This window comes from Tupaia chinensis, unplaced genomic scaffold (genome assembly GCF_000334495.1).
Source record: "Tupaia chinensis unplaced genomic scaffold, TupChi_1.0 Scaffold149178_1, whole genome shotgun sequence".
NCBI classification, from domain to species: domain Eukaryota; kingdom Metazoa; phylum Chordata; class Mammalia; order Scandentia; family Tupaiidae; genus Tupaia; species Tupaia belangeri.
The window spans coordinates 145,814-171,785 of record NW_006209026.1 but is presented as its reverse complement, the minus strand read 5'-3'; the positions used below and the strand labels follow the sequence as shown (position 1 = coordinate 171,785).

Genomic DNA, 25,972 nt, shown 5'->3' with positions numbered 1-25,972 from the left:
TTTCCCTATGGCCTTACAGACAAAAATATATTTACACTCACAATCTTGGTATCACCTTCAGAAATGACACTTGGTTACATTTCTCCTTCACTGAGAGAAGAAACAAAGCTGAGCAATGTCTCTAAGTGCGGGAGGAAGATAATACCGGCTCAACAATATAATTGCCTTTGAATCCACAACGTCTATTAGCTCTTAGGAAATTTTCCCACAATGGAGTTGCCTTATTAAAAGAAAAAAAAAAAGCCCTGGTTAAAATGCCCCTACTCATTTAACCCTATGATTAGCTGCTACATTTTGAAATCACATTTGGTGACTTTAAAGATGTCATTAAAGAGCTCCCAGAGCTTGCTGGAAAAAGTGTTAATCCCAAGCAGTTTCCTATCATACTTATTTAAGAGGACAGCTGGAGAAAACATATCTGATGACACAAATTCTCCATGTTCTCCCAGAAACAAAGATGCCAGTACTTTTTAACAAACTCAATAGGTATGTGATATCTATTTATTATGAAGAAGAATACAAAAAACCCAGAGGGGCCAGGCGGCAGTATGGTGGGTCTATAAGGGAGAGGTCTTGGGTCTGTGTCCTGGGACCTCTTTGAACACACTAGACATGTGTGTGTGAACCCAGGGTCAGGACCTGAGACGGGGGCAGACTGCAGTGTGAAGAATATTGACGGTGCCTCTCTCTGTGTCTCCCTTTCTCAGAGAAGAAATAATAATAATAAAAACATTAAACAAACACACACAAAAACTACAGTTAAAAGCAGAGGAAGTAAACTTTTAGGCTGTTGTGGGCAAGTGGCCAGGTTTTTTTTTTTAATTGAGAAATTTTTTTGCTATAGGGCATATGCACTTGCCAGAGAGACAGAAAGCGAGAAATCCCCCCGCCGGGGGCATGGCCATGCTGTAGTCTCTTCTCCTCCGGTCTCCTCTCTGGATTTTGGGCACATACATATGTGCACCTGGCATGAGTTTTAAGCCCCTGGGTCCAGGACTAAAACCATAGTCAATTACATGGGAATCCAGCGAGGTAACCATTACCCATCTGCTGGTCCCTAGTGGTCAGTTTTAGTACTTCGATAGAGACCCTCAAAACAATGAAAATCACCATCCCATCAAACATTCCACTGCTAGCATCTGACATTCAGAAGGCTGCAGGCTTGCATCTGGCCTTTCCTGTTACCCTTTCCTCAGTGAGCAGCACATTTACTCCAGTTCTGCTGGCTAAGACCTGTTCTCAGAGCAGACCCTGGACTTCGTGGTACTGAAACAACAGCAGCGAGCGGGCCTGGAGACGCCGTCTGCAGTGCGTGAGCAATGATGTCGACAATCGTGATCTGTCAGACCCCAGCCTTGCCAGCGCTCCTCGGCCACTGACAACAGCAGGCACTGACAGCTTGAAGGGCCACCTGCAGTCTCCTAAAAAAACACACGACACGGAGGGCGAGGCCTCGAGAATACAGTCTGCGGGAGAAACTGACTGCTCTGATTCCTATGACCTCAGATCAAATCAAGCACTATAAGCTCATGCCATAAAACTCCCATTTTTATCCTGTTTATATACCTGAGGAAGTGACCAGGCACTGACACGTGAGACTAAAGCAAATGCACAGAATAAGTAACAACCCAGGGTAGCACCATCTTTTCAATGCTAGCGAATAACACGACCCTGTGCTTATGGCCCAAAATAAATACTGTAATACTGTCTGATCTGTTGGAAATGAGATTTCTTTTTCTATTCATCACAACACAGTTGTGATAATATCCTAAGTGTTTTGAGGAATAGGATTACCATCCCAAAGTATTAATTTTTAATAAGAGAGTATCTGAATTTTGAAAGGTAGGTATTATTGTAGAACAAATATTTATGGAAAAAATATAACCTCCCCCCAAACAAACAAACTGTACACTGTAGGAGGGAATAAAATATTTTTTTTTGTGAGATTTTTGCTATAGGGCACATGTGATCGCCATAGAGAGAGAGAGACAGAAAGCAAGAAATCACCGCCCCCCCCCCCTGGGGGATGACCCTACCTCAATCCTTTCTCCCCCTTTTTCCTCTTGGGATTTTGGGCATGCACGCACATATGCCCAGTGTATGAATTTCAAGCTGCCTGATCTAGGACTCAAACTGCAGTTGGCCATATGGCGGTCTAGTGCCTTAATCACTATGACACCTGCTGGCCTTAATATCTTCTTAAAAATGCTAGTTTTGGGGCTAGCAGGTGGTGTGATAGTTAAGGCACTGGACTTCCACTCGGTCACCTGCAGTTTGAGTCCCAGACCTGGTGGCTTGCTTTTTCACTCACATCCTCCTCTCTCTCAGGTCAAATTAAATAATAACAATAATAATAAATAAAATTAAGTAAATAACTAAAAAACAAACAAACAAAAACCACTGGTTCTAGTATCTGATCTGTCACTACAGAGAAGGGTGTGAGGGTGGAATTCTCCCTGGATCCTGGAGAGCCTCCTCCTCCCAGGGCTGTAACAGCAAGAGGGCAAGAAAGTACATAGTACTCCAGAGCATTTGATGGGGAAGGAAAAATAAGTGGAACGTAAGAGATTAAGGCCAGCCTCATGGCATCAGACTTCTAATAGTATATAGTACTGTTGAAGCCAGAATTTTAGAACAGCTGAAATAGTTTCTAACATCAAACGGAAACAACTCCAAGCTGCCTTTGTCTGAATTAAGAGTAGTACGGGTCTGTCTGCCAAGCCGCAGAGCTTGAGGATAAGAGGAAGTACAGAGAGGCCTAACGGCAGGGATTGCTTCTGCTGGACTTTCGAGTTTGTTGGAATCCACTGGGATCAGCAATTTGGCTGCTACCTTGACAGCTGGCAGAGAAGTGGTAACAGTAGAGGGTGCTGGGATATGGTCATGTGAATACACCACAGAGGAGGTGACTGAGGAAGGCCAGGAAGCCTCACCAACTAAGAGCCAGTAAGATGGCATAATTGTACTTCTACTTGTACTTTTACATATATAGACTTGTTCTCTGTTTAAAACAGCGTTTCTTGATTTCTAAAATAATCCATGTAAAAATAAGTAAAAGCTCCATAAAAAGTACAGTTCAGGTGGTGGGAACAAAAGTCAGGACAAAGCCTTTTGGCCGGAACCGCCATCTTCCAGTAATTAACCAAAAATGACAAATACAAAAGGAAAGAGGAGAGGCACCCGATGTATGTTCTCTAGGTCTTTTAGAAAACATGGAGTTGTTCCTTTGGCAACATATATGCGAGTCTACAAGAAAGGTGATATCGTAGACATTAAGGGATGAGTACTGTTCAAAAAGGAATGCCCCACAAATGTTACCATGGCAAACTATAAGTGTCTACAATGTTACCCGGCATGTTGTTGGCACTGTTGTGAACAAACAAGTTAAGGGTAAGATTCTTGCCAAGAGAATTAATGTGCGTATTGAGCATATGAAGCATTCTAAGAACAGAGATAGCTTCCTAAAACATGTGAAGGAAAATAACCAGAAAAAGAAAGAAGCCAAAGAGAAAGGTACCTGGGTTCAACTAAAGTGCCAGCCTGCTCCACCCAGAGAAGCACACTTTGTGAGAACCAATGGAAAGGAGTCTGAGCTACTGGAACGTATTCCCTATGAAATCATGGCATGATTGGTGTTAAAATAAACTAATCTGTGGTCTATTAAAAAGAAGTTAGGACAGAGAAATCTGTGAAGAGAAATCTGTGAAGACCCTTTATTTGTTCTTTTTTTTTTTTTTTTGTTACAGGGCACATGTGCTTATTGGAGAGACAGACAGATAGAAAGTGAGAAACCACCCACCCCGGGTGGGGTGGGGGATGGCCACACTGCAATCCCTTTTCCATTCTCCTCTTGGGATTTTGGGCATTCATGCACATGTGCCTGTGGTGAGTTTCAAGCTGCTGGGTTTGGAACTTGAACCATGGTCAGCTATCTGGGAATCCAGTGCCTTAACCACCATGCCACCTGCTGGCCCCAACAAAGATTTTTTTCTTACACCAAAAGGTTAGACTGTGAAAAGACCAGAGTAGTAGTATTGAATGGTGTTATCAGAGTTGGTAACAAGGTTTTTTCCTTCGAGATGGCAAACCATAAGGCTTAGAGTTAGGGACATCTCCTGTGAGACAGGAAGAGAAAAGATAAATACTGAAGTACAGACAAAGATTAAGGTACTCACTTCCAATAATCTTAATTTTCTTAATAAAGAGGAGAGATGATCTGTTGACAGAGGAGAGGGGTGGTGGGGACTGAGGGACTCGGTAAGGGAAACGGATCAACAGTACAGAATAACACCAGGTGTCCAGTTGAGGTTGGAAAAGGTGCCCATGTAAGCAGGGTAGGTTAGTGGAGACACACAATCTTCCCAGAACACTCTGAATTTCCAGAGCACCATCTGTAAGTGACGGTGGAAGAAACGGGCTATGAAGGTCATGTGGAAGTCAGGATATTGGTGAGAACAACAGTCAGTAGTTGACCTCTGTCAACTGTTACCAGGTAACAGATAGGATAAGGTGAGATGGGAGACAGTGAGTGTAGGATGTAGGTACTCTGGTGGTGGTATTTTTAGGGAAAAGGCTGGGGGTGGAATGGTGGTCTAAATTATGTCAAAATTTTTTTAAAGGTTTTTTTTGCCATAGGGCACATGTGTTCACCAGAGACAGTGAGAGAGAAAGTGAGAAATCACCCCTCGAGGAGGATGGTCATGCCATGATCCCTTCTCTTCCATTCTCTTCCTGGGCATACATGTATGCATGCCCGGCATGATTTTCAAGGTGTGGGGTCTGGGACTCAAACTGTGGCTAGCCATGTTAGAGTCCAGCACCTTAAATATCACAGCACCTGTTGGCCTCATCAAGGCATTTCAATGTGTATGTGGAAGGCACAGTGCGATCCAGAAACAGATCAGAGAACAAATCAGTTGGCTGAAATAAGCAGAGAACCTGATTTTGAAAATTTTGTCCTAACTTCTGAATTGACTGTAATTTAAAAATATACCGAACAGTTCATCGGCCTTAGAAATCGTCTAACAGCTGAGTCTTCAACAAGGGTGGGGGCAGGGGCTGTAACTCAGGAAGGTTTGGCAGGCCGCCACCTGGCAGTCAATTCACTGTACATACACGGAAAGGTACGGCTCAGGTTCATGAGGCAGCTTAGGTTACTTCAAGGCGTTTGGGTTACAAGCCACGTAGTAGGTGGGGTATGTCAGCCACAGAAAAAGGGTGCCTCCAACAGAAAGCAGTGTGGCAAGAGTGCCCAAACATAGGGAGACCGTTCACATCAGGAAGGAGGAGTTTACCTTTCTTTCTCAACCTCTTATAAAAGTAAACCCGTGTATGGCACATGTCTAAACTAGCAGCTATAAATTCTCAGATGCATAAACAAAGCTTTGAATTTTTAATTATGGAATCTATTGGCATGCTAATAAGCAAGAAAATGTAGGTTTAAAAAAAGAACAAAATACAGAATTAATCACGTGTACACTGCAACTTAATGATATATGATGATGTGAGAAGATGAAGGCCTTCAAGTTTAAAGGTATCATCAGACCGCTTACTCTAAAATCTAGGTGTAATAAATACTTTACATCAGGAGTTAAAAAGTTGAAAACAACTACAAAATCAACAAAGGGAAGAAAAAAATACAATACCTCTGGATTCATTATCCCTTCTTTTTTAAAGCAGCTGTAAAACATGTCCATGGAAAAGACTTCACTCCAAAGATATCCATAATATTGGCCATCGTATCCCCCTGCCAAATGTCCAAAAGTAGCTGGCATATTTGTGCCTTAAAAAAAAAAAGAGATACATTTCAATCAGTGTGATAGCAAATGCTAATGATCACGTTCTAACAACTAGCTAAGGCTTCCCTCTGAGGAGCTCAACTGCAGGAGGAGGCAGTGGATGATAGGATCTCACCTCCAGTACTTCCCTTGGCGGATGTTTACAAACCTCTCCTGCTAAGGGCTCAACCTCAGAGCTGGTTTCGGCTCTAAGCTCTGGAATGCCCAACAATAGTTTCAGAGGTTGGTCCACACCCACCAGACAGTTCAGTGTTTTAGACCTTTAGACAGTCCTTTCTCACCCCTTAGAAACCTGTGTATCTTTAAAATGTGATATTAACTCTACTCTTGGCCATACTTCTTTATACCTAAAATGTCTCAGAATGGTACTTATTTTAAGTTAATAATTATTGAAAAAGAACTCTACTTGAAAAGAGAACAAGGCTTTACTAATATTAATACAATCCACCTGCAGGGCTACTCTAGAAAGATTTTGTGAAAGTGGCTTGAGGCTCAAAATTGTTTTATGGTTGACTATAAAGAGATCACCAAAGGATTTACTCAACTAACCATTCTTATCTTTATCATTGTTATACATGTGGCCGATTCATCTTAAGAACAATTATACTGGTGGGAAAAAATCTTTACCAACTACATATAAATTTATGTCTATATGTTAGCTTAAAATATATGCATATAGAGGCCAGCAGATGGCATAGTGGTTAAGGCGATGGACTCCCACATGGCCAACTGTGGTTTGAATCCCAGACCTGGCAGCTTGTTTTCTCATTTTTCATTTGTCTCTCTCTGGTCAAATTAAAGAATAATAACAACAAATAAAAGTAAATAAACAATAATTCTTAAAAGAAAATATACATATAAACACACCCACACTCACACGAATCCCACAAGTTTCAAGCTCACTGCTAGCAAAATGCTTTAATTGACTATAGAATGAGAATCAGAAACAAGGTAGAAGTTTGGTTTGGTTTCTGTCTAAAAATCTGTAAACTTCTTACAGAACATCATAAGGAAATCATGGTGCACACAGGGAGGGAGGGGCAGGGAGGGCGCTGTCATACCTGAATGGCTCTCTTGGCTCTGGGGTGGAGGCCAATTGCTCACGCCTGACTACGCTAAAGTGCTATGAATCTGGAGCCACCTTTCCTTCAAGCACATTTGCACAGGACAACTCATACAAGTACACAGTATGCTTATGTGAAAGTCATGGCCTGATTACAGAAATCAGACACAAAGAAAACGAGGTGATCCGCCCGACTAACTCCTCCTCTCCTGCGGTGTTAGGAGCAGCCCCGGGCTTCACAGGACACATGAGCTCAAGTCATGGCATTTACATACCTGGAGTAGCTGCAACACCTAAAATTTCTGTGCAATACTTGGCATATTCACTTGCAGCATCTAGTGATGGGTTGGTATGGAGAGACTGATCAACTTTGCTCAAAACAATCTGGCGTAGAGTTAGAAGACCTAATAACACAAGAATGTTTGAGCATGTTTTAGAGAGGAAAGAACTGTATGTTCCAACGTCAACAAGATACAAGATTTCAAAAACAGATTCCAATAGAACTTATCACAAAATAGGAGCAAGACATCTCATTAAGATTTAAAAGAAGATTTTTCCTCTTAGACACAATCTCATGGTTCCTATTCCAATATATTTAGCATTCTTCCTCTTTGCTTCAGCACTTCTGGGGGCCCAATGTTATTAAAGGAAAAATAATTTCTATGAAGAAGGTATTGGCAATCCTGTATAAAGTGATTCTTCTTCTTCTTTTTTTTTTTTCAAAATTACAAGTCAGGGACCAGCAGATGGTGTAATGGTCACATCGCTGGACTCCCACGTGGTCAACCATGGTTCAAGTTCTGGACTCAGTGGCTGAAAACTCACACTGGGTGTGTGTGCATGTGTGCCCAAAATCCCGAGAGGAGAATGGAGGAGAAGGGATGCACCACGGCCATCCTCTTTGGGGTGAGGGAGGTGATGTCTTGCTTTCTGTCTCTCTGTCTTGAGTGTACATGCCCTATAGCAAAACAAAACAAAACAAAAACAAAACACCTCTAAAAGGAAAAAAGAAAATTACAAGTCATACCTGTGTTGACCAGTCTAGAAGCAACAAGTTTTTCAAGCAGATCATCTGAAATAGGGCTTCCATCTTTGTAATGTTTCGATAATTTTCGGAGGGAATCAATGTCCCACACCCAATTTTCAAGCATTTGTGATGGTACCTCTACAAAATCAGTTTCCACATTTGTTCCACTAAATCGTGCAAAATCAGTCTAGAAAGCAAAATGCAGAGATGTTTTTGAAAGCCCTGTATGAAAACTACAGCTGACCCATAAACAGCGCAGGGGATAGAGACGCTAGGTATAACTTCTGACTCCACAGACAACCAACAGCCTCCTGTTGATCTAAGCCTTAGTGATGACATAAACAGTTGATTAACAAATATTTTGTACACTATATATTTTGTATACTATATCTTTACAGAAAGGTAAGCTAGAGAAAAGAAACTATTAAGAAAACCAAAAGAAAAAGACATTTACAGTACTGTACTGTATTGTCCAATATATTTATTGAAACAAATCTGTGTATAAGTGGTCTTGTGCAGTTCCGGTGCATGTTCTTCAAAAGTCAACTGTGTATGCACACACACACACACACAATGAATTATAATTAAAAGTTGTATAACTTAAAGCATAATCAGAATTAATTACCCCTCTGAAAGAGGGGCTAGCATAAACTCAAATTTAAGTGAAAATAAAGCATGGCAGCGGGACCAGTGGATGGGTAATGGTTACATTGCTGGAGTCCTACATAGCCGAACATGGGTCAAGTCACAGACCTGGCAGTTTAAAACTTATGCTGGGAGCATGTGTGTGCATGCCCAAAAATCCCAGAGGAGATTGCAGGAGAAGGGATTGTGGCATGGCCATCCAACCTGGAGGGGGTGATTTCTTGCTTTCTGTGTCTCTGTGTCTCTGGCGAGTGTACACAGAGAGACAGAAAGCAGGAAATCAGAAATCTCTCAAAAACAAAATAAAACACAGCAGTCAAGCAGCATAAAAAATAATCCCAAAATATTCTATATTAAAGAAATATTTCATTCTTTTGAATTACAGACACACTTGAAAACATAATCAGGAGATTGAAACAAAAAAAAATCAATGTAAGCTAAAAACAAGCCTTAAGCTTCAAAAATAAAAATGCTTTTCAAGAAGATTCCATTAAAAATGAAGGGTTCCATAAGACAAGCATTCTCTCCATGGCACCTCCTTCCCACAACCTACTCTCATTTACTCCTACATGCCTTTCTGGGGCACTCATCACCCTATTGCTTAATGACTCAAGTTTCAATCCCAATCACTTAAGAGTTAAATTACAACACGGCAGCCTGATAGCCTTTGCATATGCATGTTGTGTTGTGCTTTAGATTTTAAATAATAGTTCTAAGTCTGTGTTGTGCCTCTCAGTTGGGTAGAAGATGTTAACTTAAAATAAGAAACTACTTCAGTGGAAGTTAGGTCTGTAAATTAGGTGGCAAATGGGGTAAGTTAAATGCTATATATAAAAAATGAGAAAGGGCCAGCCTGGTGGTGCAGTGGTTGGGGTAGCTGGAGCCCACGTGGCAGACTGTGCAGTTGAGTCCTGGACGTGGATATGCAGGGAACTTGCGCATGTCTGAAATCCCAAAAGGAGGAAGGAACAGAGAAGGATTTTGGCATGACCACCCCTTAAATGGGGGCTTTCTCACTTTCTCTCTCTCTCATGAGCACATGCACTCTCTTAAAAGAAAATAAAAACAGGGACCAGCAGTTGGCATGATGGCTATGTCGCTGGACTCCCATGTAGTCAACTGTGGTTCTAGTCCCAGACTTAGACTCACGCTGGGTTAAGCCACCAGGCACTTGTGTGCCCAAGATCCTGAGAGGAGAATGGCCATCCCTCCTGGGTGGTGATTTCTCACTTTCTGTCTCTCTGGCAAGCGCAGACATGCCCTAAAGCAAAAACCTCTCCAAAAAACAAAAACAACAACAACAAAAAACAGAGAAACAAAGGCTATATAAAAAGTTAAAGCACCCTAGTAAAGTTGAAGTACTTATTCTGGGGTAAGATTAAAAAATGTTTAAAAAGAGTTTAAAAAAACAAAGGTGAGTAAATTCTTGAGTCAGATGTCAGAAAAATTCTTGAGCAGAAACGGGAGATTCATTAGAATGAGCTAGTGTTTCTAACCTCCATGCAGTCCACAGGACGTCTGTGAAACTGCCACTGGCAGGTTGGAATTAGCATTGACTGTACTGGGTCATCTGCAGAATGGGGGTCATCCTTCTGTTGTCTTTCCCTGAACCTCCCTCCTGTTTCCTCTTCAGATGCTTCACATTCTTACCTTCTCTCTCTGACTTCATCCTCCCCAGGGCTCTAATGGGAGGGGGAAAGGAAGAGGGACTTCACCAGGGGAGAAGGCAGCAGATGGGATGCCGAATCAGCAGCGAACAGCCATTCTGCTTCTGGCCCAGGGCAGAGGCACAGATGTCAGTGCCGTTGCACACTCTGCCTCCCTCTCTGTGCAAATGAAGTTTTGCTTCGCTTCCCACTATAATTGAGCTGACCCTGATGAGCGGAGCTACAACTACTGCAGGGCTAAGGCAAACCAAATTCACTAGGTGTTGGAATTAGACCATCTCTGTGTAGGGCATCCCCCAAATGCTTACACAGAAAGAGACAAGGAGCCCCAGAAATGAACTCTTTTGCCTCATTTGGATGCATAATATTCCAAGATTACATTGTACATTATAGGAAAAACAATCAAACACACTAATTAACATAGCCATTATCTATTGAGACTTCACTGTGTCAGGCATTATGCTAGGCTCTACATGGATTATCTGATTTAAACCCCCAAACCACTACATGAAGCAAGGACCATTAACTTCACTTTGAGATAGGAAAACTCAGGCATACAGAGATTAATGACAGGACTAAGAGGTCAACAGTGGGACTACGAAACCTACTTGAAACCCAGGTGGTCGGATCTTCGACCCACAATCCTAACCTTAAAGGCTACAGTTGTTCTCCAACTTACAGAAAGATGAAAAAAGGAGTTACAAGTACAAAATAACAGGAACCAGCAGTTAGCGTAATGGCTATGTCGCTGGACTCCCACGTAGTCGACCGCGGTTCGTGTCCCGGACCTGGTGGCTTAAAACTCACGCCAGGCGCGTGTGCGTGCGTGCCCAAGATCCCGAGAGGAGAATGGAGGAGAAGGGATCGCGGCGTGACCATCCCCCCTGGGGGGTGATTTCTCGCTTTCTGTCTCTATGTCTCTCTCTGTCTATCTGGCGAGCGCATGCGCCCTACAGTGAAAATCTCTCTCAAAAAAAAAAAAAGTACAAAATAACTAAATCTTCTTAAAAGGGATCTAAAATAGGAAAGCCTTATGTCTAACTCCTCTTATATGAAAAATTAAAGTAAGAGTTCCATGCTCTTCTGTAGAAATTTGACCTTTATCTTCTGGAAGATTTTTCAAAGATCAAACCTAAGGCTGATGTTTAAAGGCCAGCCTTTTAAATCACCTATCCAGAATTTGGAATTCTGTAATACTAACTGCATACTTTCCTAAATATTTTTTTAAGGTACTGTTAAAGCAAATAAAGGCAAAATCACATTATCAGCTACCGCCACACGATACACTGATAAAAACATAAATGTTGTATATTCTGCTTCTGTGAAGATTTCTCAAATTCATACAGATAGGTGGAAAAATCAACTAACCAATAACAATGAAAAAGTGTAACTGGAACTGTGTAAGCGTGTTCATTAATCAGAAAAAAAACATGAACAAATGAATAAATCATGAGTTAGAGTTAAAATTAAATAAAACAAGAATCAACAGAGTTATGTCACTCAGAGCAGAGAAAAGAAGGCTTATTCTACCCAAGGGCAGTTTTGCAGTGGGGGCGAGAACACAACAAATGAATGAACAGACCAACAATGTCTTCTGAAGAACAAAAGGAAATATTTGGAAGGAGTAGATACTAAAAATAACCCCCAGTGCTTACTAATTTCCCGAAAGTCAGTCAGGCTGTTTCTCTGTGGGCCTTTTGGGCAACATCATTTAGATATTTTTCAAGTGAGGAAGACAAAGAAACTAAAATTCAAAAGCTCAGTTTCCAGCAAACAACTAAATTTCCAGGAGAAAGGCATTCCCAGTCAGCTATTGTGTGTGTGCAAACAGAAACCACGGGTCAGACTTGCACCATTGCATGCTGCTCTGTCTCACAAGCAGGGTGGCACGGCACAGCTGAAACCAGCTCCTCAGTTTCTAAATCACAATTCAAGAGCTCGGGAAAGTACTTAATATAGTTTCAATACAGACAACTTGAAGGTGTTGAAATTAGTAGCTTAAGAGCTATGATACTTGTGATATCTATTGATGTTAATATACCTCCCAGATAGAGCAGAGTATTTGGAAAAACATACAAAATAATCCAAATAGGGACCCGCAGGTAGCACAGTGGTTGGGATGCTGGATTCCCACTTGGCCGACAGCGATTTGAGTCCTGGCCCTAACAGTTTGCTTTCTCACTTCCCTCCTCTCTCTGACTATAATAATAATAATGATAATAATAAAAATAAAGTTAATAAATAATTCTTAAAAACAATCCAAATAAAATAATTTTGCAGGCGACACTTCAAAAAGTTCTAGGGGGAACCAGCAGTTAGCGTAATGGCTATGTTGCTGAACTCCCACGTAGTCGACCGTGGTTTGCGTCCTGGACCCAGTGGCTTAAAACTCACGCCGGGCGTGTGTGCGTGCATGCCCAAGATCCCAAGAGGAGAATGGAGGAGAAGGGATTGTGGCATGGCCATCCCCCCTGGGGGGTGATTTCTCGCTTTCTGTCTCTACGTCTCTCTCTGTCTGGCAAGCACACGTGCCCTATAGTGAAAAAACTTCTCAGAAAAAAAAAAAGTTTTAGGACATTTTTGCTACAAGAAATATTTTGAAAAAAAAAAAAAAGACTAGAAAACAGTGTAAACTTAGATTTCTGTTTGATTATAAATTATTAGGAGGAAGAAAGTTTACTAAATATGGGACCAGCAATTAGCGTAATGGCTATGTCGCTGAACTCCCATATCGTTGACCGCGGTTCGATCCCCAGATCCTGAGGCTTAAACTCATGCCGAGCGCATGTGTGTGGGTGCCCAAGATCCTGAGAGGAGACTGGAAGAGAAGGGATTGTGGTGTGGCCATCCCCCCTGGGGCGGGGGTGATTTCTCGCTTTCTGTCTCTCTGGCTCTCTCTGTCTGGCGAGTGCATGTGCCCTATAGCGAAAACCTCTCAAAAAAAAAAAGTTTACTAAATATGAGATTTATTTTTATTACATTTTAAACAGAAAATATGATGCTGAAAATATATAATCCATTGCAGATTTTTTACACTAGACAAGTTGATTCTATAGAGATTAACTTGGCTCAGTTCATATAATGCAGTGGGAATTGGAGCAAAATTATATAAAATGAAGCTCAAAAAGTCTTTGAGTCAAAAAAAAAAAAAGTCCTTGAGACTTTGTTGTACTAAAGGTCCAAGTCTTGGGGGGGCTGATGGGTAGCATGGTGGTTAAGGCAGTTTGAGTCCCGGATTTGAGTCCTGGTGGCTTGCTTTCTCACTTTTCCTTTCTGTTTCTCTGTTTCTCTCAGGTCAAATTAAAGAAATAAATAAAATAAAAAAATAATCCTTACAAAAAAAAAAAAAAGCCCAAGTCTTACAGGTTAATCCTAATTGAGAGACCAGTTGCTTTTAGTGACTACAACGAAGTACTATTTTCATAATAGCAAATTCCAACTCAAAGAAAGGCAGTTGCTGAAACCAGTAGGCATGCTGTGCTCAGGAGAAAGGACAGGCCTCGGGAGAGCTGACCTTAGCTGTCCAAGGCACACCGCTATTGACTTGTTAGCAATCATTCCACGTCCTGATCTGTCTGATCTATCCGAGTCCAGGGTGATGGAGACATTGATGTAACGAGGCAAGGGAGTAAAGAGAATGTGGCCACTGTCTACTAGACTGCCATAAATAGTGAAAAGGTCATAGTTTTAACTTCATATATAGCTAGTGATCACTTGAAGTACTTGTAGTAATAAAGATAGCATGTTAATGTGGAAGTAAGAATAATAATAAAAAGAATATGTTAATGTTTAAATTAATCTTCAAAATAGCTCCATATTTGGACAGGTAGTTCCCACCAACATTGAAAGATAACACATAATCTGGAGGAATCTTGAATATTATATATTAAATTCACAGTTTTGCCCCCAAACTGTCTGTACTCTCCAGTCTAAATACTTCTTATTTAAATGCTTCTTTTAGTGCTCACTTTGGAAGCATATATATTAAATTGCTTCTTTTAAAATGAAAACAAAAATACTATTCAAAATCAAATACTTAGAAGGCTAGGGAATATGTCTTATTCATTACTATACTTCCAATGTCTAGCACATGCCCAGAAAGTAGGAGATACTCAATAAATATTTCTGAAATGAATGAAGCGATAAGGAGAACGTTTCTCTATGAAGACTCAAATTTGAAAAAGCTTTAAGATTTCTTCCCTTGGGGCCAGTGGGTAGTGCAAAGGTTAAGGGGCTGGACTCTTGCAAGGCCGACAGCAGTTCAAGTCCCAGACTGGTGGCTTGACTCACACTGGGCCTGTGAATATGTGTGCCAAAAATTCCGAGAGGAGAATCAAGAAGGGATTGCAACATGGCTATCTCTCTGGGGGGTAATTTTTTTCCCTTTTCTCTCTGTCTCTTAGGTGAGCTCATGCACCCTATAGCAAAACTCTCTCTCTAAAAAAAGAGACATCTTCTCTCATTTATGCTTGACCTATTTATCCTTCATCTAACATCACTTCTCTGTTGTCTTCTTTTAATACTTAAACTTTTATTTTTATCATTTTACCTAATAATATTATGGTTTTAACTATTTTTGTTTAGAGGTTTTTGTCTTAGGGTGTGTAAGCTTGATGGAGAGAGAGAGAAAGAGACAGAGACAGTCAGAGGGAAAACGAGAAATCACCTTCCAGGGGGGTGGCCATGCTTCAATCCTTCTTTTCCTCCATTCTCCTCCTGGGATCGTGGGCATGCACGCACATGCACCTGGCATGATTTTCAAGCCACTGGTTCCGGGACTCATACTGTGTTTGGCCATGTGGGAGTCCAGCAACATAACCACTACACCATCTGCTGGCCCCTAACTTCTTTTCGTAATTCATGTCTTTAAGCTAAACATTCAGTATAGTATAACTTTTCTTCCTCTTGAACCTCATCTTAGTATACCAAGTATAAGACATCTGGCATAGAAAAGAATCAAAAATTCTTCTTCTTAAAAAAGCACCTAAATATTTCTCTTTTAAACAAATATTTTTGTGGGATTAGCAGTTAGCGTAATGGCTATGTTGCTGGACTCCCATGTAGTCGACCGCAGTTTGACTCCTGGACCTGGTGGCTTAAACTCACACCGGGTGCGTGTGCGTGCATGCCCATGATCCCGAGAAGAGAATGGAGGAGAAGGGATTGTGGCACGGCCATCCCCCCTGGGGGGTGATTTCTCGCTTTCTGTCTCTCTGTCTTTCTCTGGAGAGTGCACGTGCTCTGTAGCAAAAACCTCTCAAAAAAATTTTTTTTGGTAATTATTTAAAAAATACATTTAGAAGTAAGCAAATGAAAGAAATAAGCATGTTTCCAAATAAATAAACATTACATAGGTTCACATTTTGATTTATGATCAAGAATTTATTCTATGTACACATGTATATTTTGTCTTATATAGACATAAATGAACAAATACATAGAGTAATAAAAATGTGATCCTGAGCAAAATCATGTCTCGCATTAAAGTTACAAAATATAGACAAACTGTGCAGGAGTTGGGTCAGGGAGACAGGATGAGGGTCAGCTCAGGCCACAAGGTTGCCAACAGGAAGTTCACTATACCAGAATGAAACCTCGATGGTCATGGACAGAAGGGTAGAACTATTAAGACATCAACTCATTCATTCCACGCAATTATTTTTAAAATATTTTGTCAGAGGGTGTGTGCATTTGCCAGAGAGAGAGGGAAGTGAGAAAAGACCCCCCCATGGGGAATGGTCAACACTGTAATCCCTTCTCCATTTCCCTTTCTGGATTCTAAGCAACCATGCACATGTGCCTGGCATGTTTCTCCAGCCATGGGGTCTGGGACTTGAACCATACGGTCAGCTGTGTGGAATCCAGCCGCCTTAACCATCACATAATGGGCTTGCCCCACATTATTATTTTTTAACTATTTATTTATTTATTTCATGAGAGAAACACAGAGGGAGAGAGAGAAAGAGAGGCACCTCAAGAGACTTTTGTGAGGGTCTCTTCACACTATCCTCTTCTCCAGCCCTTCATCTAGTCAGGATCTGGGCACACAAACCTGGCATGTTTCAGCGCCTCTCAGGCTGAGAATCTGAACTTGTGGTCAACCATGTGGCTTCCAGCACGTAGATTAGTATTCAGTCACCTGCATCAAAGTGGCTGGGCCCAACCTGATGAGTGTTTTTTTTTTGGATAGAGATTTTGGCTATGGGGCACATGTACTCATTGGAGAGACAGAAAGCAAGAAGTCACCTTCCTGAAGGGATGGCCATGCCCTAATCCCTTCTACTCCATTGTTCTCTCAGGATTTTGGGCATGCACACAGATGTACCCAGCATGAGTTTTAAGCCGCTGGGTCTGGGACTTTAACTGTGGTCAACTCCAAGGGAGTCCAGTGACACAACCATTATGCCATCTGCTGGTCCCAAACCTGATGATTCCTAATCACCTTCCAGATTTTCACTCAAACTCATGGAAGAGCCAGTCCTAGAGAACAGCAAGTAAGCGTTGCCCAGAGGAAGCCAGATCCCACGTGGCTTGAGTACCAGCCCCAAGTGCTTAAAAAACACACTGGGCACATGTGTGCGTGTCCAGGATCCTGACAGGATGGAGAACTAGAGGAAAAAGGACTGCAGCATGACCTGGTGCTTTGCGGAGTGCTTTCTCTCTTTTTTTTTCTTTATATGTGCACATGCCCTCTGGCACTGAAATAAACAAAACAAACCACTGAAGGTAAGTGAGCATTTGTGATGGCTCTTGAAACTAAAGAGACAGTAAAAATTGTTCCATAGTAACTGGTCTTTTTTTTTCCAACCTTTTTTCCTTTTTCAATTTTGAGTTGTGTACAACTTACTGATTCCAAAAGTGGTGAATTATACTTAACCATAGTTGAAATACTTCAAATATATGTATGGCACTTCATACTTTTCCAAGTGCTTTTTCACATATATTTTATTGAATTTCCTCACCATCCCAGGGAGTTGAGATGAGAGTTGCTGTTGTTTTCATTTAATGAAAAAGAAAAATGCGAAGGTTTAAAGAGATCAAATAACTTGTCAAAAGGCGCACAGTCAGCCAGCTGTGGTAGTGAGTGCAGTAGACACTGCTACTCTGCAGGCTGAGGCCTCCTAGGAGGCCTGGCTTTGATTCCTGGCCCACCTGGAAGCCTGGCACAGTGATGCACACTATAGTCCCAGCTACATGGGGGCTGAGGCAAGAGAACTGCAACATACCAAGACCCTGCGTCAGAAATACACACACAGAAGATCTTAAATCCAGTATTCCTGCTCTAACAACAGGTGTCTTCCTGACTAATACAGGGCATATTTATTTACTCCAGCATCTACTTGAGATATTTAGAGCAGACTAGATGCTCTTTCAGTTTGTCAGACAAATTAACAGATTACCCCAAATGATATAATTTGAACATTTTCAGCCTGTGCATTGCTTGCTTGCTTGCTTTCTCTCTCTCTCTCTTTCTCTTTCTTTCTTTCTTTTTAGAGAGATTTTTGTTATAGGGTGCAAGCGCTCACTGGAGAGACAGAAAGACAGAAAATGAGAAATCATCCCCCGGGGGGGATGGCCACGCCACAATCCCTTCTCTTCCTGGGATCTTGGGCACGCACGCACGCACATGTACCTGGCATGAGTTTTAAGCCCCTAGGTCTGGGACTTGGTCTCTGGCTGACTATGTGGGAGTCCAGCAACTAAACATTTTGCCATCTGTTGGTCCCTTGCTTTCTATTTTTAATTAAGAAGTCTTTGGGGACCAAATGCTGTTGCAGCAATAATGCAATGCTCTTTGAAGTTGACCCACATGGGAAGGTTCTGGGCTTATGTCCAGAGAATTTTCTGGATACCCTGGGCACACATGTGGCCATGATCTGGGGCTGGCTGAAGCTGGAGGTGGAGCAGGGTGAGAAGACTCTGATGTGTCTGTCACCCCCTCTTTGTCACTCCTGGAAGAAAGACACTTAAAAGAAAAAAAGGCTTTATTGTGATTCTAATATACTTCTTTAAGAGAATCATCTCTTTATAGTTTAAAAGTCATTACTGCTGTCAAGGGATAACCCTAGATGCTTAAGAGGCATTACCCTTCTATTCCATAGAAGTTCAAAAGGCCAGTGACTATGCAGAGCCCTAACCACAATACAGCCTGAAACAGGAACAGATACTAGAGATCACACCTCCAGATTGCTATCTTCAAAATTACCTTCCCTGTAGTGTCAACATAAGAAAATAGGAATGAAACTCATCTGCAGAGTGATGAGATAGTGGACATACTGAACTAGTGCATCTACATGTTTAAAAACTGGATGTTCCTGTCAACATATTTAAATACTGCTATTGCAAACTCGAACAAGCTCTTCTGGTCATCATGCCCGCGGACTGCCACGGTGGAAAAATCAAACACTGAGCTGCCATACTTAAAACTACTCCTCTAAATATATATAGCAAATTTTAATTCACTTATATGTCTCAGATATGTTAGAAGTATTATTGAACACGGAAGTTATGAATCTCCTGATTCACTCTTTACTCATTATCATCCATTTTAGGTTAGTACAAAACATTTCCAAATTATCACAAAGCTGCAAATATATGGGTCTGTGCCCACTAAAGACAAAAGCAGTGGTAACTGGTTTCAAATACGATTACTTTAAAAGTCCTCAAAACATTACAGGACATCTGAAAGGATTAACAGACAAAGAAGAGATTTTTCAAAGATAATCTTATGAGGAGATGACCAAGAAAAGGATTGTACTGACACACGATTCGTCAGTATGACACATTTTGTGCTCATGAATGAGGTTAGGCAAAACTTTCCGAACAGAATACAGAGTACTGTTTCAAGAGAGAGAGACATCAAACTAGTAAATGCAACACATATGGAGTTCAGTCACGAGTCAAAACAGCTCTGAAATGTCACAGCACCAAGAAAATACTTTCCACTTCTACAGTGGCTATTTTAAAAATCATGCAAGAAATAATAACAGCAACATAAAAAGTTGTGGAGAACAACACTATGAACACACGGTAAGTATATGAGATTACGTTAAGAGTACTATGTCTGAAAAAATTATGCATCAAGAGCGCTGAAAATCCTATTTGAAAATTACGATTATTATTACTATTATTGTTTTCTAGGTTTCTGCTGCAGGGCACCTGTTCTCACTAGAGAGAAACAGAGAGAAGGAAAATGAGAAATCACCCCCTAAAGGGGAAAACGACCACACTGCAATCCCTTCTTTATTTTTCTTTTGGGGATTTTAGGCATCCCTGCACATGTGCCTGGTGTGATTTTTAAAACTGCTGGGTTCAAACTCAAACCATGCTCAGTCAGGGTGGCCTTTAACTCACAAACTCCCTGCTTCAGGCTCCCAAGTAGCTGGGTGAGCCACAACACCAGTCTTATTCTTTCAATAAATGTGATAGCAATCCAAATTATTTCATTATAAAATCACCAGCAGAAAAGCAACATCCAGATAAAGAGGAAACTCCCATAACCCAGGAGTTCTTTTTTTTTTTTTGGAGAGATTTTTCACTGTAGGGCGCGTGCGCTCGCCAGACAGACAGAGAGAGACATAGAGACAGAAAGCGAGAAATCATCCCCAGGGGGGATGGTCACGCCGCAATCCCTTCTCCTCCATTCTCCTCTCGGGATCTTGGGCACGCACGCACACGCGCCCGGCGTGAGTTTTAAGCCACCGGGTCCGGGACACGAACCGCGGTCGACTACGTGGGAGTCCAGCGACATAGCCATTACGCTAACTGCTGGTTCCCAACCCAGGAGTTCTTAACTTGGAATTTATCATAGTCTGGGCTTCAAGGGACCTGGAAGCCCTCTGGAATTTTGTGCATAATTTTCAGTATAAGATTATATGTGCATTTTTCTGGAAGAGGTATTCACAGCTTATTACCTGATTTTCATTAGATTCTTAAAACTCAAAAAAGTGAGGATCTATTGTTCTAAAGCAGGTGATTATCTAAGTACTAACATGTAACTGGGTCTTGGATAATCTCAGTAAGGGTCCATAAATCTCAAATTAATAGAAGTATTGGACTTTTCTACATTACTTATAAAAATATTCTGCTAAAAAAAAAAAAGGAAACTGAAGTTATCCTAATTAAAAGAAATGCAAACTGCAGAATGGCCACTGATAGAAGGTCCATGTAACGAAGGTGCATTCAGGAATCCCAGTGCATGGGTAGACTTTAAAATCATCTTAGTGAGGCCAGCAGGTGGTGCAGTGGTTAGGGCACTGGACTCACATGTGGTAACTTATGATTCGAGTTCGGGACCCAGAGGCTTGAAACTCACACCCAGCATGTGTGTGTGAATGCTCCCAAAATCCCAAGAGGAGAGTAGAGGAGAAAGGACTGCAGTGTGGCCATCCCCCCTGGTGATGATTTCTTACTTTCTGTCTGTCTCTCTTGAGTGAGCACATGTGCCCTATAGCAAAAATCTTTCTCCAAAAAAATATCATCCAAGAAAGAAAGGCTGAATTATTCTGAAAAGTTTGTTTGCCTTGGATTAAGGAGAGGTTATAAATGCATACACCAAGACTTAATTATCTGGATAGATTTGTATTCTAGTCTCCTCTTTTTTTAATTAACAAAAGATAGAAGCACCAGGACATAAAGATTACATGATGAAAGAACTAAATTTTTGTTTGTTTATTTTGCTACAGTGTATGTGTGTTTGCCAAAGAGAGACATGGTGAGAGGGGAAAGTGAGAAATCAGCCCCATAGAGGGATGGCCATGCTTCAATCCCTTCTCCTCCATTGTCCTCTTGGCATCCTGGGCATGTATGCACATGGATCAGCATGATTTTCAAGCCACTGAGTCCAGGACTTGAACCAGTCAGCCATGTCTGATCCAGTCGCCTTACCCACCACGCCACCTGATGGCCCGGAACTAAGCTGTTTTAAACAAAGATGATAGTGGCATTTTAGAAACAAGTGGGTGCATTTGTGGTTACTATAATGATAAGGGTTATTCTGGGCATTAGAGATGCGGGATGCTGAGACCGATCATCACATGTCAGGGCAACAAAAACCGTTCCACATCCTGCTTGTCATTCATGTGCCCTGCTGGACAGTCACATAAACAAAAGAAACTATAACTAAGTGAAGCTAGAAACAAACCCCATTGTACATATTTTTGCAAAATATTTTTTATACAATTTTAACTTCCAGGACTGTAACTTAGGGCCTACTAAGAAAATCAAAGTTAGACTACTTGTTTTTTGAAAGTTTCCCAGGACGTGTTCATCATTTTGGAAAATCACGTCACCATTAGTGATACTGTTCTTGGACCTGAGTTGACAACACAAACCACTTCTCTCAGTTTCTGGTTGTTGCTGTTCCATTCAGGTTTAGATCAAGTGCAACCCTGGGATACTTCATTATGTCTTACTCTATAGCCATGCCCAAACACTACCACTTAAAAAACATAAAACAAACAATATTTTTTCTTTTATGCTCAGTGAGGACACCCTATAGATTTAAAAGGATTCTCTGTATGGAGAAAGCTCATAGGGAAAAACTAGTAAAATTCAAATAAAGTGTGGTGTTGATGGAAAGTGCTGAGCCAGTGTTGGCTTCTAAGCTGTGACAAATAAACATATTAGTGTCAGATGTTACAGAGTGTAAAAAGAGGGCAAGGGGGATGGGACAATCTTTGTACTTTCTTTGCAACTTTTCTATAACTATTCTACTAAGAAGCTTGCTTGCTTGCTTGCTTATTGATTGATTGATTGATAGATAAATAGAGATTTTTGCCTTAGAGCCCATGCACTTGCCAGAGAGAGAGAGAGAGAGAGAGAGAGAGTGAGTGAGTCAGTGATAGGGAAAGCAAGAAATCACCTCCCCAGGGGGGATGGCCATGTTGAAACCCCTTCTCTTCCATTCTTCTCCAGGGATCTTGGGTACACACATACACAGGCCTGGCATGATTTTTAAGCCACTGGGTCTGGGACTCAAACCACAATCAGCCATATGGGAGTCTAGTGATGTAACTGCTAAGTTATCTGCTGGCCCCCCCAAAAAGGTTATTTTTAAAAAGCTTACCCTTCAAAGCACAGATTTCAAATTTGGAAGACTATCCCTCCATTTCTGTTAATACCAGTATATTTAAACTACCAAGTTTGACCACTGAACTAGATATTTTCATATGTAAATAACAGCTAAATATGAGCAAGTTCACATGTTTCAAGTTAGAATGATTTGGCCCCAGTTAAGTAGACTATGTTACAGCGTTGAAATAAATGTACTGTTCCTTTTCAGAAATAAGGAATTCAGTTTTGGGGCCAGCAGGTGGTGTGTTAAGCTGCTGGATCCCAGGTGGTTGACTGCACGGTTCAAATTCTGGACTCAGTGTTTTGAAAATAATGGTGGGCACATGTGTGTGCATGCCCAAAAACCCAAGAGAAGAGTGGAAGAGAAGGAATTTCAGTGTGGCCATCTCTTCTGGGGGATAATTTCTCACTTTCCCTCTCTCTCCCTTTCTCTCTGTCTCTCTGCGGCGAACACATGGGGCCCTATAGCAAAAACTAAAAAAAAAAAAAAAAAAGATCAGTTTTAACATTCTACACACAAAAATCGCCTCCCTTATAAATTCTCCACTTAGTTATACTATGCAATGATTTTAATACAAGTTTAGTAAAGGGAGATGTTATAAAATATTTATCATTAGGAGAGGGGGAAGGGTCTGAGAGGGTTGAAAACCATTGACCTCAACAAATTGTTGATAAGCTGAAGAGACAGCTGACTATTGGTACAGTGTATCTGGGAAGCTTATACAAAATTCCTATGGAGAAGAAAAAAAAAAAAGTACAAAGTAGAAAGTATAAGATTTGGAAGCCTTCCTTAAAGAGAGTCTTGTTTCTTTTTCCATAGGCCGGTATTCAAAGAAGCTCTCTTATTGGTGGATTAACTAATCTCTGAGTAACAATATATTGTGAGAGGAGACATGACAAAGAACATTTTGTGTTTTTACAGACACCTATGAATTTTTGAACATGTTTAGCTTCCAGAAAACAAAACAAAACAAACAAAAAAGAACCATGGTAACAGGAGGAAACTGACAGCAACAAAAAGAGAAAAAGTGGAAAAGCTATTGGTAGGTGTCTGAGAAACAAACAAAGCCACTCACCTGTGCACAAATCTGATGCATGACATGACCGAACTCATGGAAGAAAGTCCTCACCTCGTCGTGCCTCAGGAGAGAGGGACGACCTGCTACTGGCTGGGAGAAGTTCACCACCAGGGCAGCCACAGACATCATCCGACTCCCATCAGGGAGAAGGCAGCCAGGCTGAAGACCAAAGCAGGCTGCGTGATTGTATTTTCCTTCCCTATGAACCAGAAACACATGTTGGTGAGATAGGAACTCTTCTCTAACAGTGATGGCATGGCCTCTCTCAATTGGGAAGCCATATTTGATACCACAAGATGTTTTTTTCTTTAGATTTATTTTTTTTTTACTTCATCACAGTAGGACACAGAAAGAGAGAGAGAGAGGAAGAGAAAGAGGGAGAGAGAAATAAGCACCTTCATGCCACAATCCCCCACACAGCTAGTTGGAATCACAGGCATGTGCACTTGGCATGTACAGGTTGAGTGGGAACCAAACCCGCAATCTTCCATATGTATCCAGCTGTGCTTGAGCAGCTTGTTATCACTGCGTCAGAGCTAGCCCTCTAGAAGATGCTTTTAAATATTTAATTTACCTTTTAGAATGTAGATCATTTTGCTAAAATAGAAAAGCTAAATAGAACTAAACAAACAATAACCCCTCTATCACTTTGCATGAGATATATCTCTAAGTTTCTTCTGTTGAAAAATCTTACTGTAAGAACTAAGAGTGTATACTGTAATTAGTGCTAAAGTTTCTTTTAATGAGTTCCCCTTTTTTTTTCTCTTTAAAACACTCAAAAGTGTTGAAACAAATTTAAAATAAAAGATACAGTAGGCTTATGAAGTAGTTTTTTCCTGAAAATAAAAATCGGTAATAAACTAAATTCTAGATATAAGGTTTTTCCTTATTTGAGGAGGGAAGAAGCTACTATTCACAATTCAGAGAATTTCTTTTGAACTTAGGATTTTCAAAAACAGAATGCATTTAATTAGTTTAGGAAAAAGTATATACTATAAAGTTGTCTATTCTTAGACCATATGATGTCAGTGATAGTCTCTCCAAAAGCTATTAGACTTCATTTCAGAAGTAGGTCGTCATCTTCTTTTTTTTTTACTTGCCTGAGGGCACATGCACTTGCCAGAGAGAGAGTGAGACAGAGAGAGCGAAAGGGAGAAAGGACCCGCCTCATGTAGCATGGTCATGCTGCAATCCCTTTTCTCTCTTTCTCTATCTTGTCAATATTTTAGACATGCACATACCTGTGCCCAGAGTTCTTCAAGCCTCCATGGTCAGGATTTGAACTGCTTGTTCAGTGATGGGAAATCCACTGACTTTCCTAGCCAGTCAAGATTATGGATAAACATGTGCCCAGCATGAACGGGTCAATCTGGGAACCGAACCCTGATACTCCATATGGCTTCCAGCATTGCAGAGTGCTGTGCTCCCACTGTGCCACCTGGGCCTAAACAATCTTATTTTTAACGGAAAAAAACTAACTATGGAAACCTGGTAATTCCTTAGCCTGGGCTTTTTTTTTTTTAATTATTAATTTTTATTCCACTTAATACAATATGAAACACTGCATACACTTGAGAGTACTATCAGAGTCACTGCATTGCAGTAAAAACAGATAAGGAATTTCTACCAAAAATCTTCGGATAATTTAAAAAATCGAGCTTCAAATCAAAGACAGTCTATTAACCCTAAAACCATTCTGAAGTGGGACTCACGCGGGCGCATGTGTGAGTGTACCTAAGATCCTGAGAGGAGAATGGAGGAGAAAGGATTGCAGTGTGGCCATCTTCCTTGGGAGCTGATTTCTCGCTTTCTGCCTCTCTGTCTCTTTTTCTCTGGTGAGCACATGTGCCCTATTGCAAACAAATCTCTCTAAAGAAAAAAAAATTCATTCTGGAGGGGTTTTACTCTTTCCTTTTTAAAAGTAAAATTGATTTATTTTATCTCAAACTTTTCAAGGATTTCTGTATTCTGAGATCACCCCTTTTTCACATTTTCTTAATAAAATGATAGGGTTTTTTTTTTTTTTTTTTGAAGTTCTTATCTTGGAAATCTTACATGGGAACTCATCAGAGCTTTTTGTTTTTGTTTTGTATGAGCTCTCAGTATTTTACTGAAAATTCAATGTGATTAAGAGAAAAAAATTAACTGTCTTAAAAAAATACTCTGAATATCTTTTTTTGAGTCAATTAGACAAGTAAAAAAAGAAAATTCCTCTCACATTAATAAAGAGAACAGGTAAGGTGACAGGAAATAAGTATGACCTAGGCCACTACTCTCACAAAAGATTACTCTCTGGTACCCATACCAGAGTGATGGTAGCAAGGGCCAATCTCTGAGTACAAAAGAAACCACTGGTATCTAAGTACAGAGACAATAGGATGAAGCAGCAAGAACTGTTATCTTTGACACTAGAAAGAGAATCTAGAGATAGTAATAGAAGATTCTAATGTTGGGACCAGGAATTGGCATGATGGCTATGTTGCTGGACTCCAATGTAGTTGACCGTGGTTCAAGTCCCAGACCCAGTGGCTTAAACTCACACCAGGTGCATGTGCGTACATGCCCAAGATCCTGAGAGAACAGAGTAGAAGATATTGCGGCATGGCCATCCCCCCAAA

General features: G+C 40.9%; 1 protein-coding gene across 1 annotated transcript in view; it reads right to left on the bottom strand.

Annotated features, from left to right (window-relative positions):
* Positions 1 to 25,972, bottom strand: part of NLN (neurolysin) — a gene marked incomplete at its 5' end in the record, with an annotated part of 74,394 nt that overhangs the window by 9,811 nt on the left and 38,611 nt on the right. The window contains 4 exon segments of the mRNA XM_006170923.2: positions 5,646 to 5,782; positions 7,137 to 7,265; positions 7,889 to 8,075; positions 23,352 to 23,553. Of these exon segments, the coding sequence (XP_006170985.2) occupies positions 5,646 to 5,782; positions 7,137 to 7,265; positions 7,889 to 8,075; positions 23,352 to 23,553 (655 nt within the window).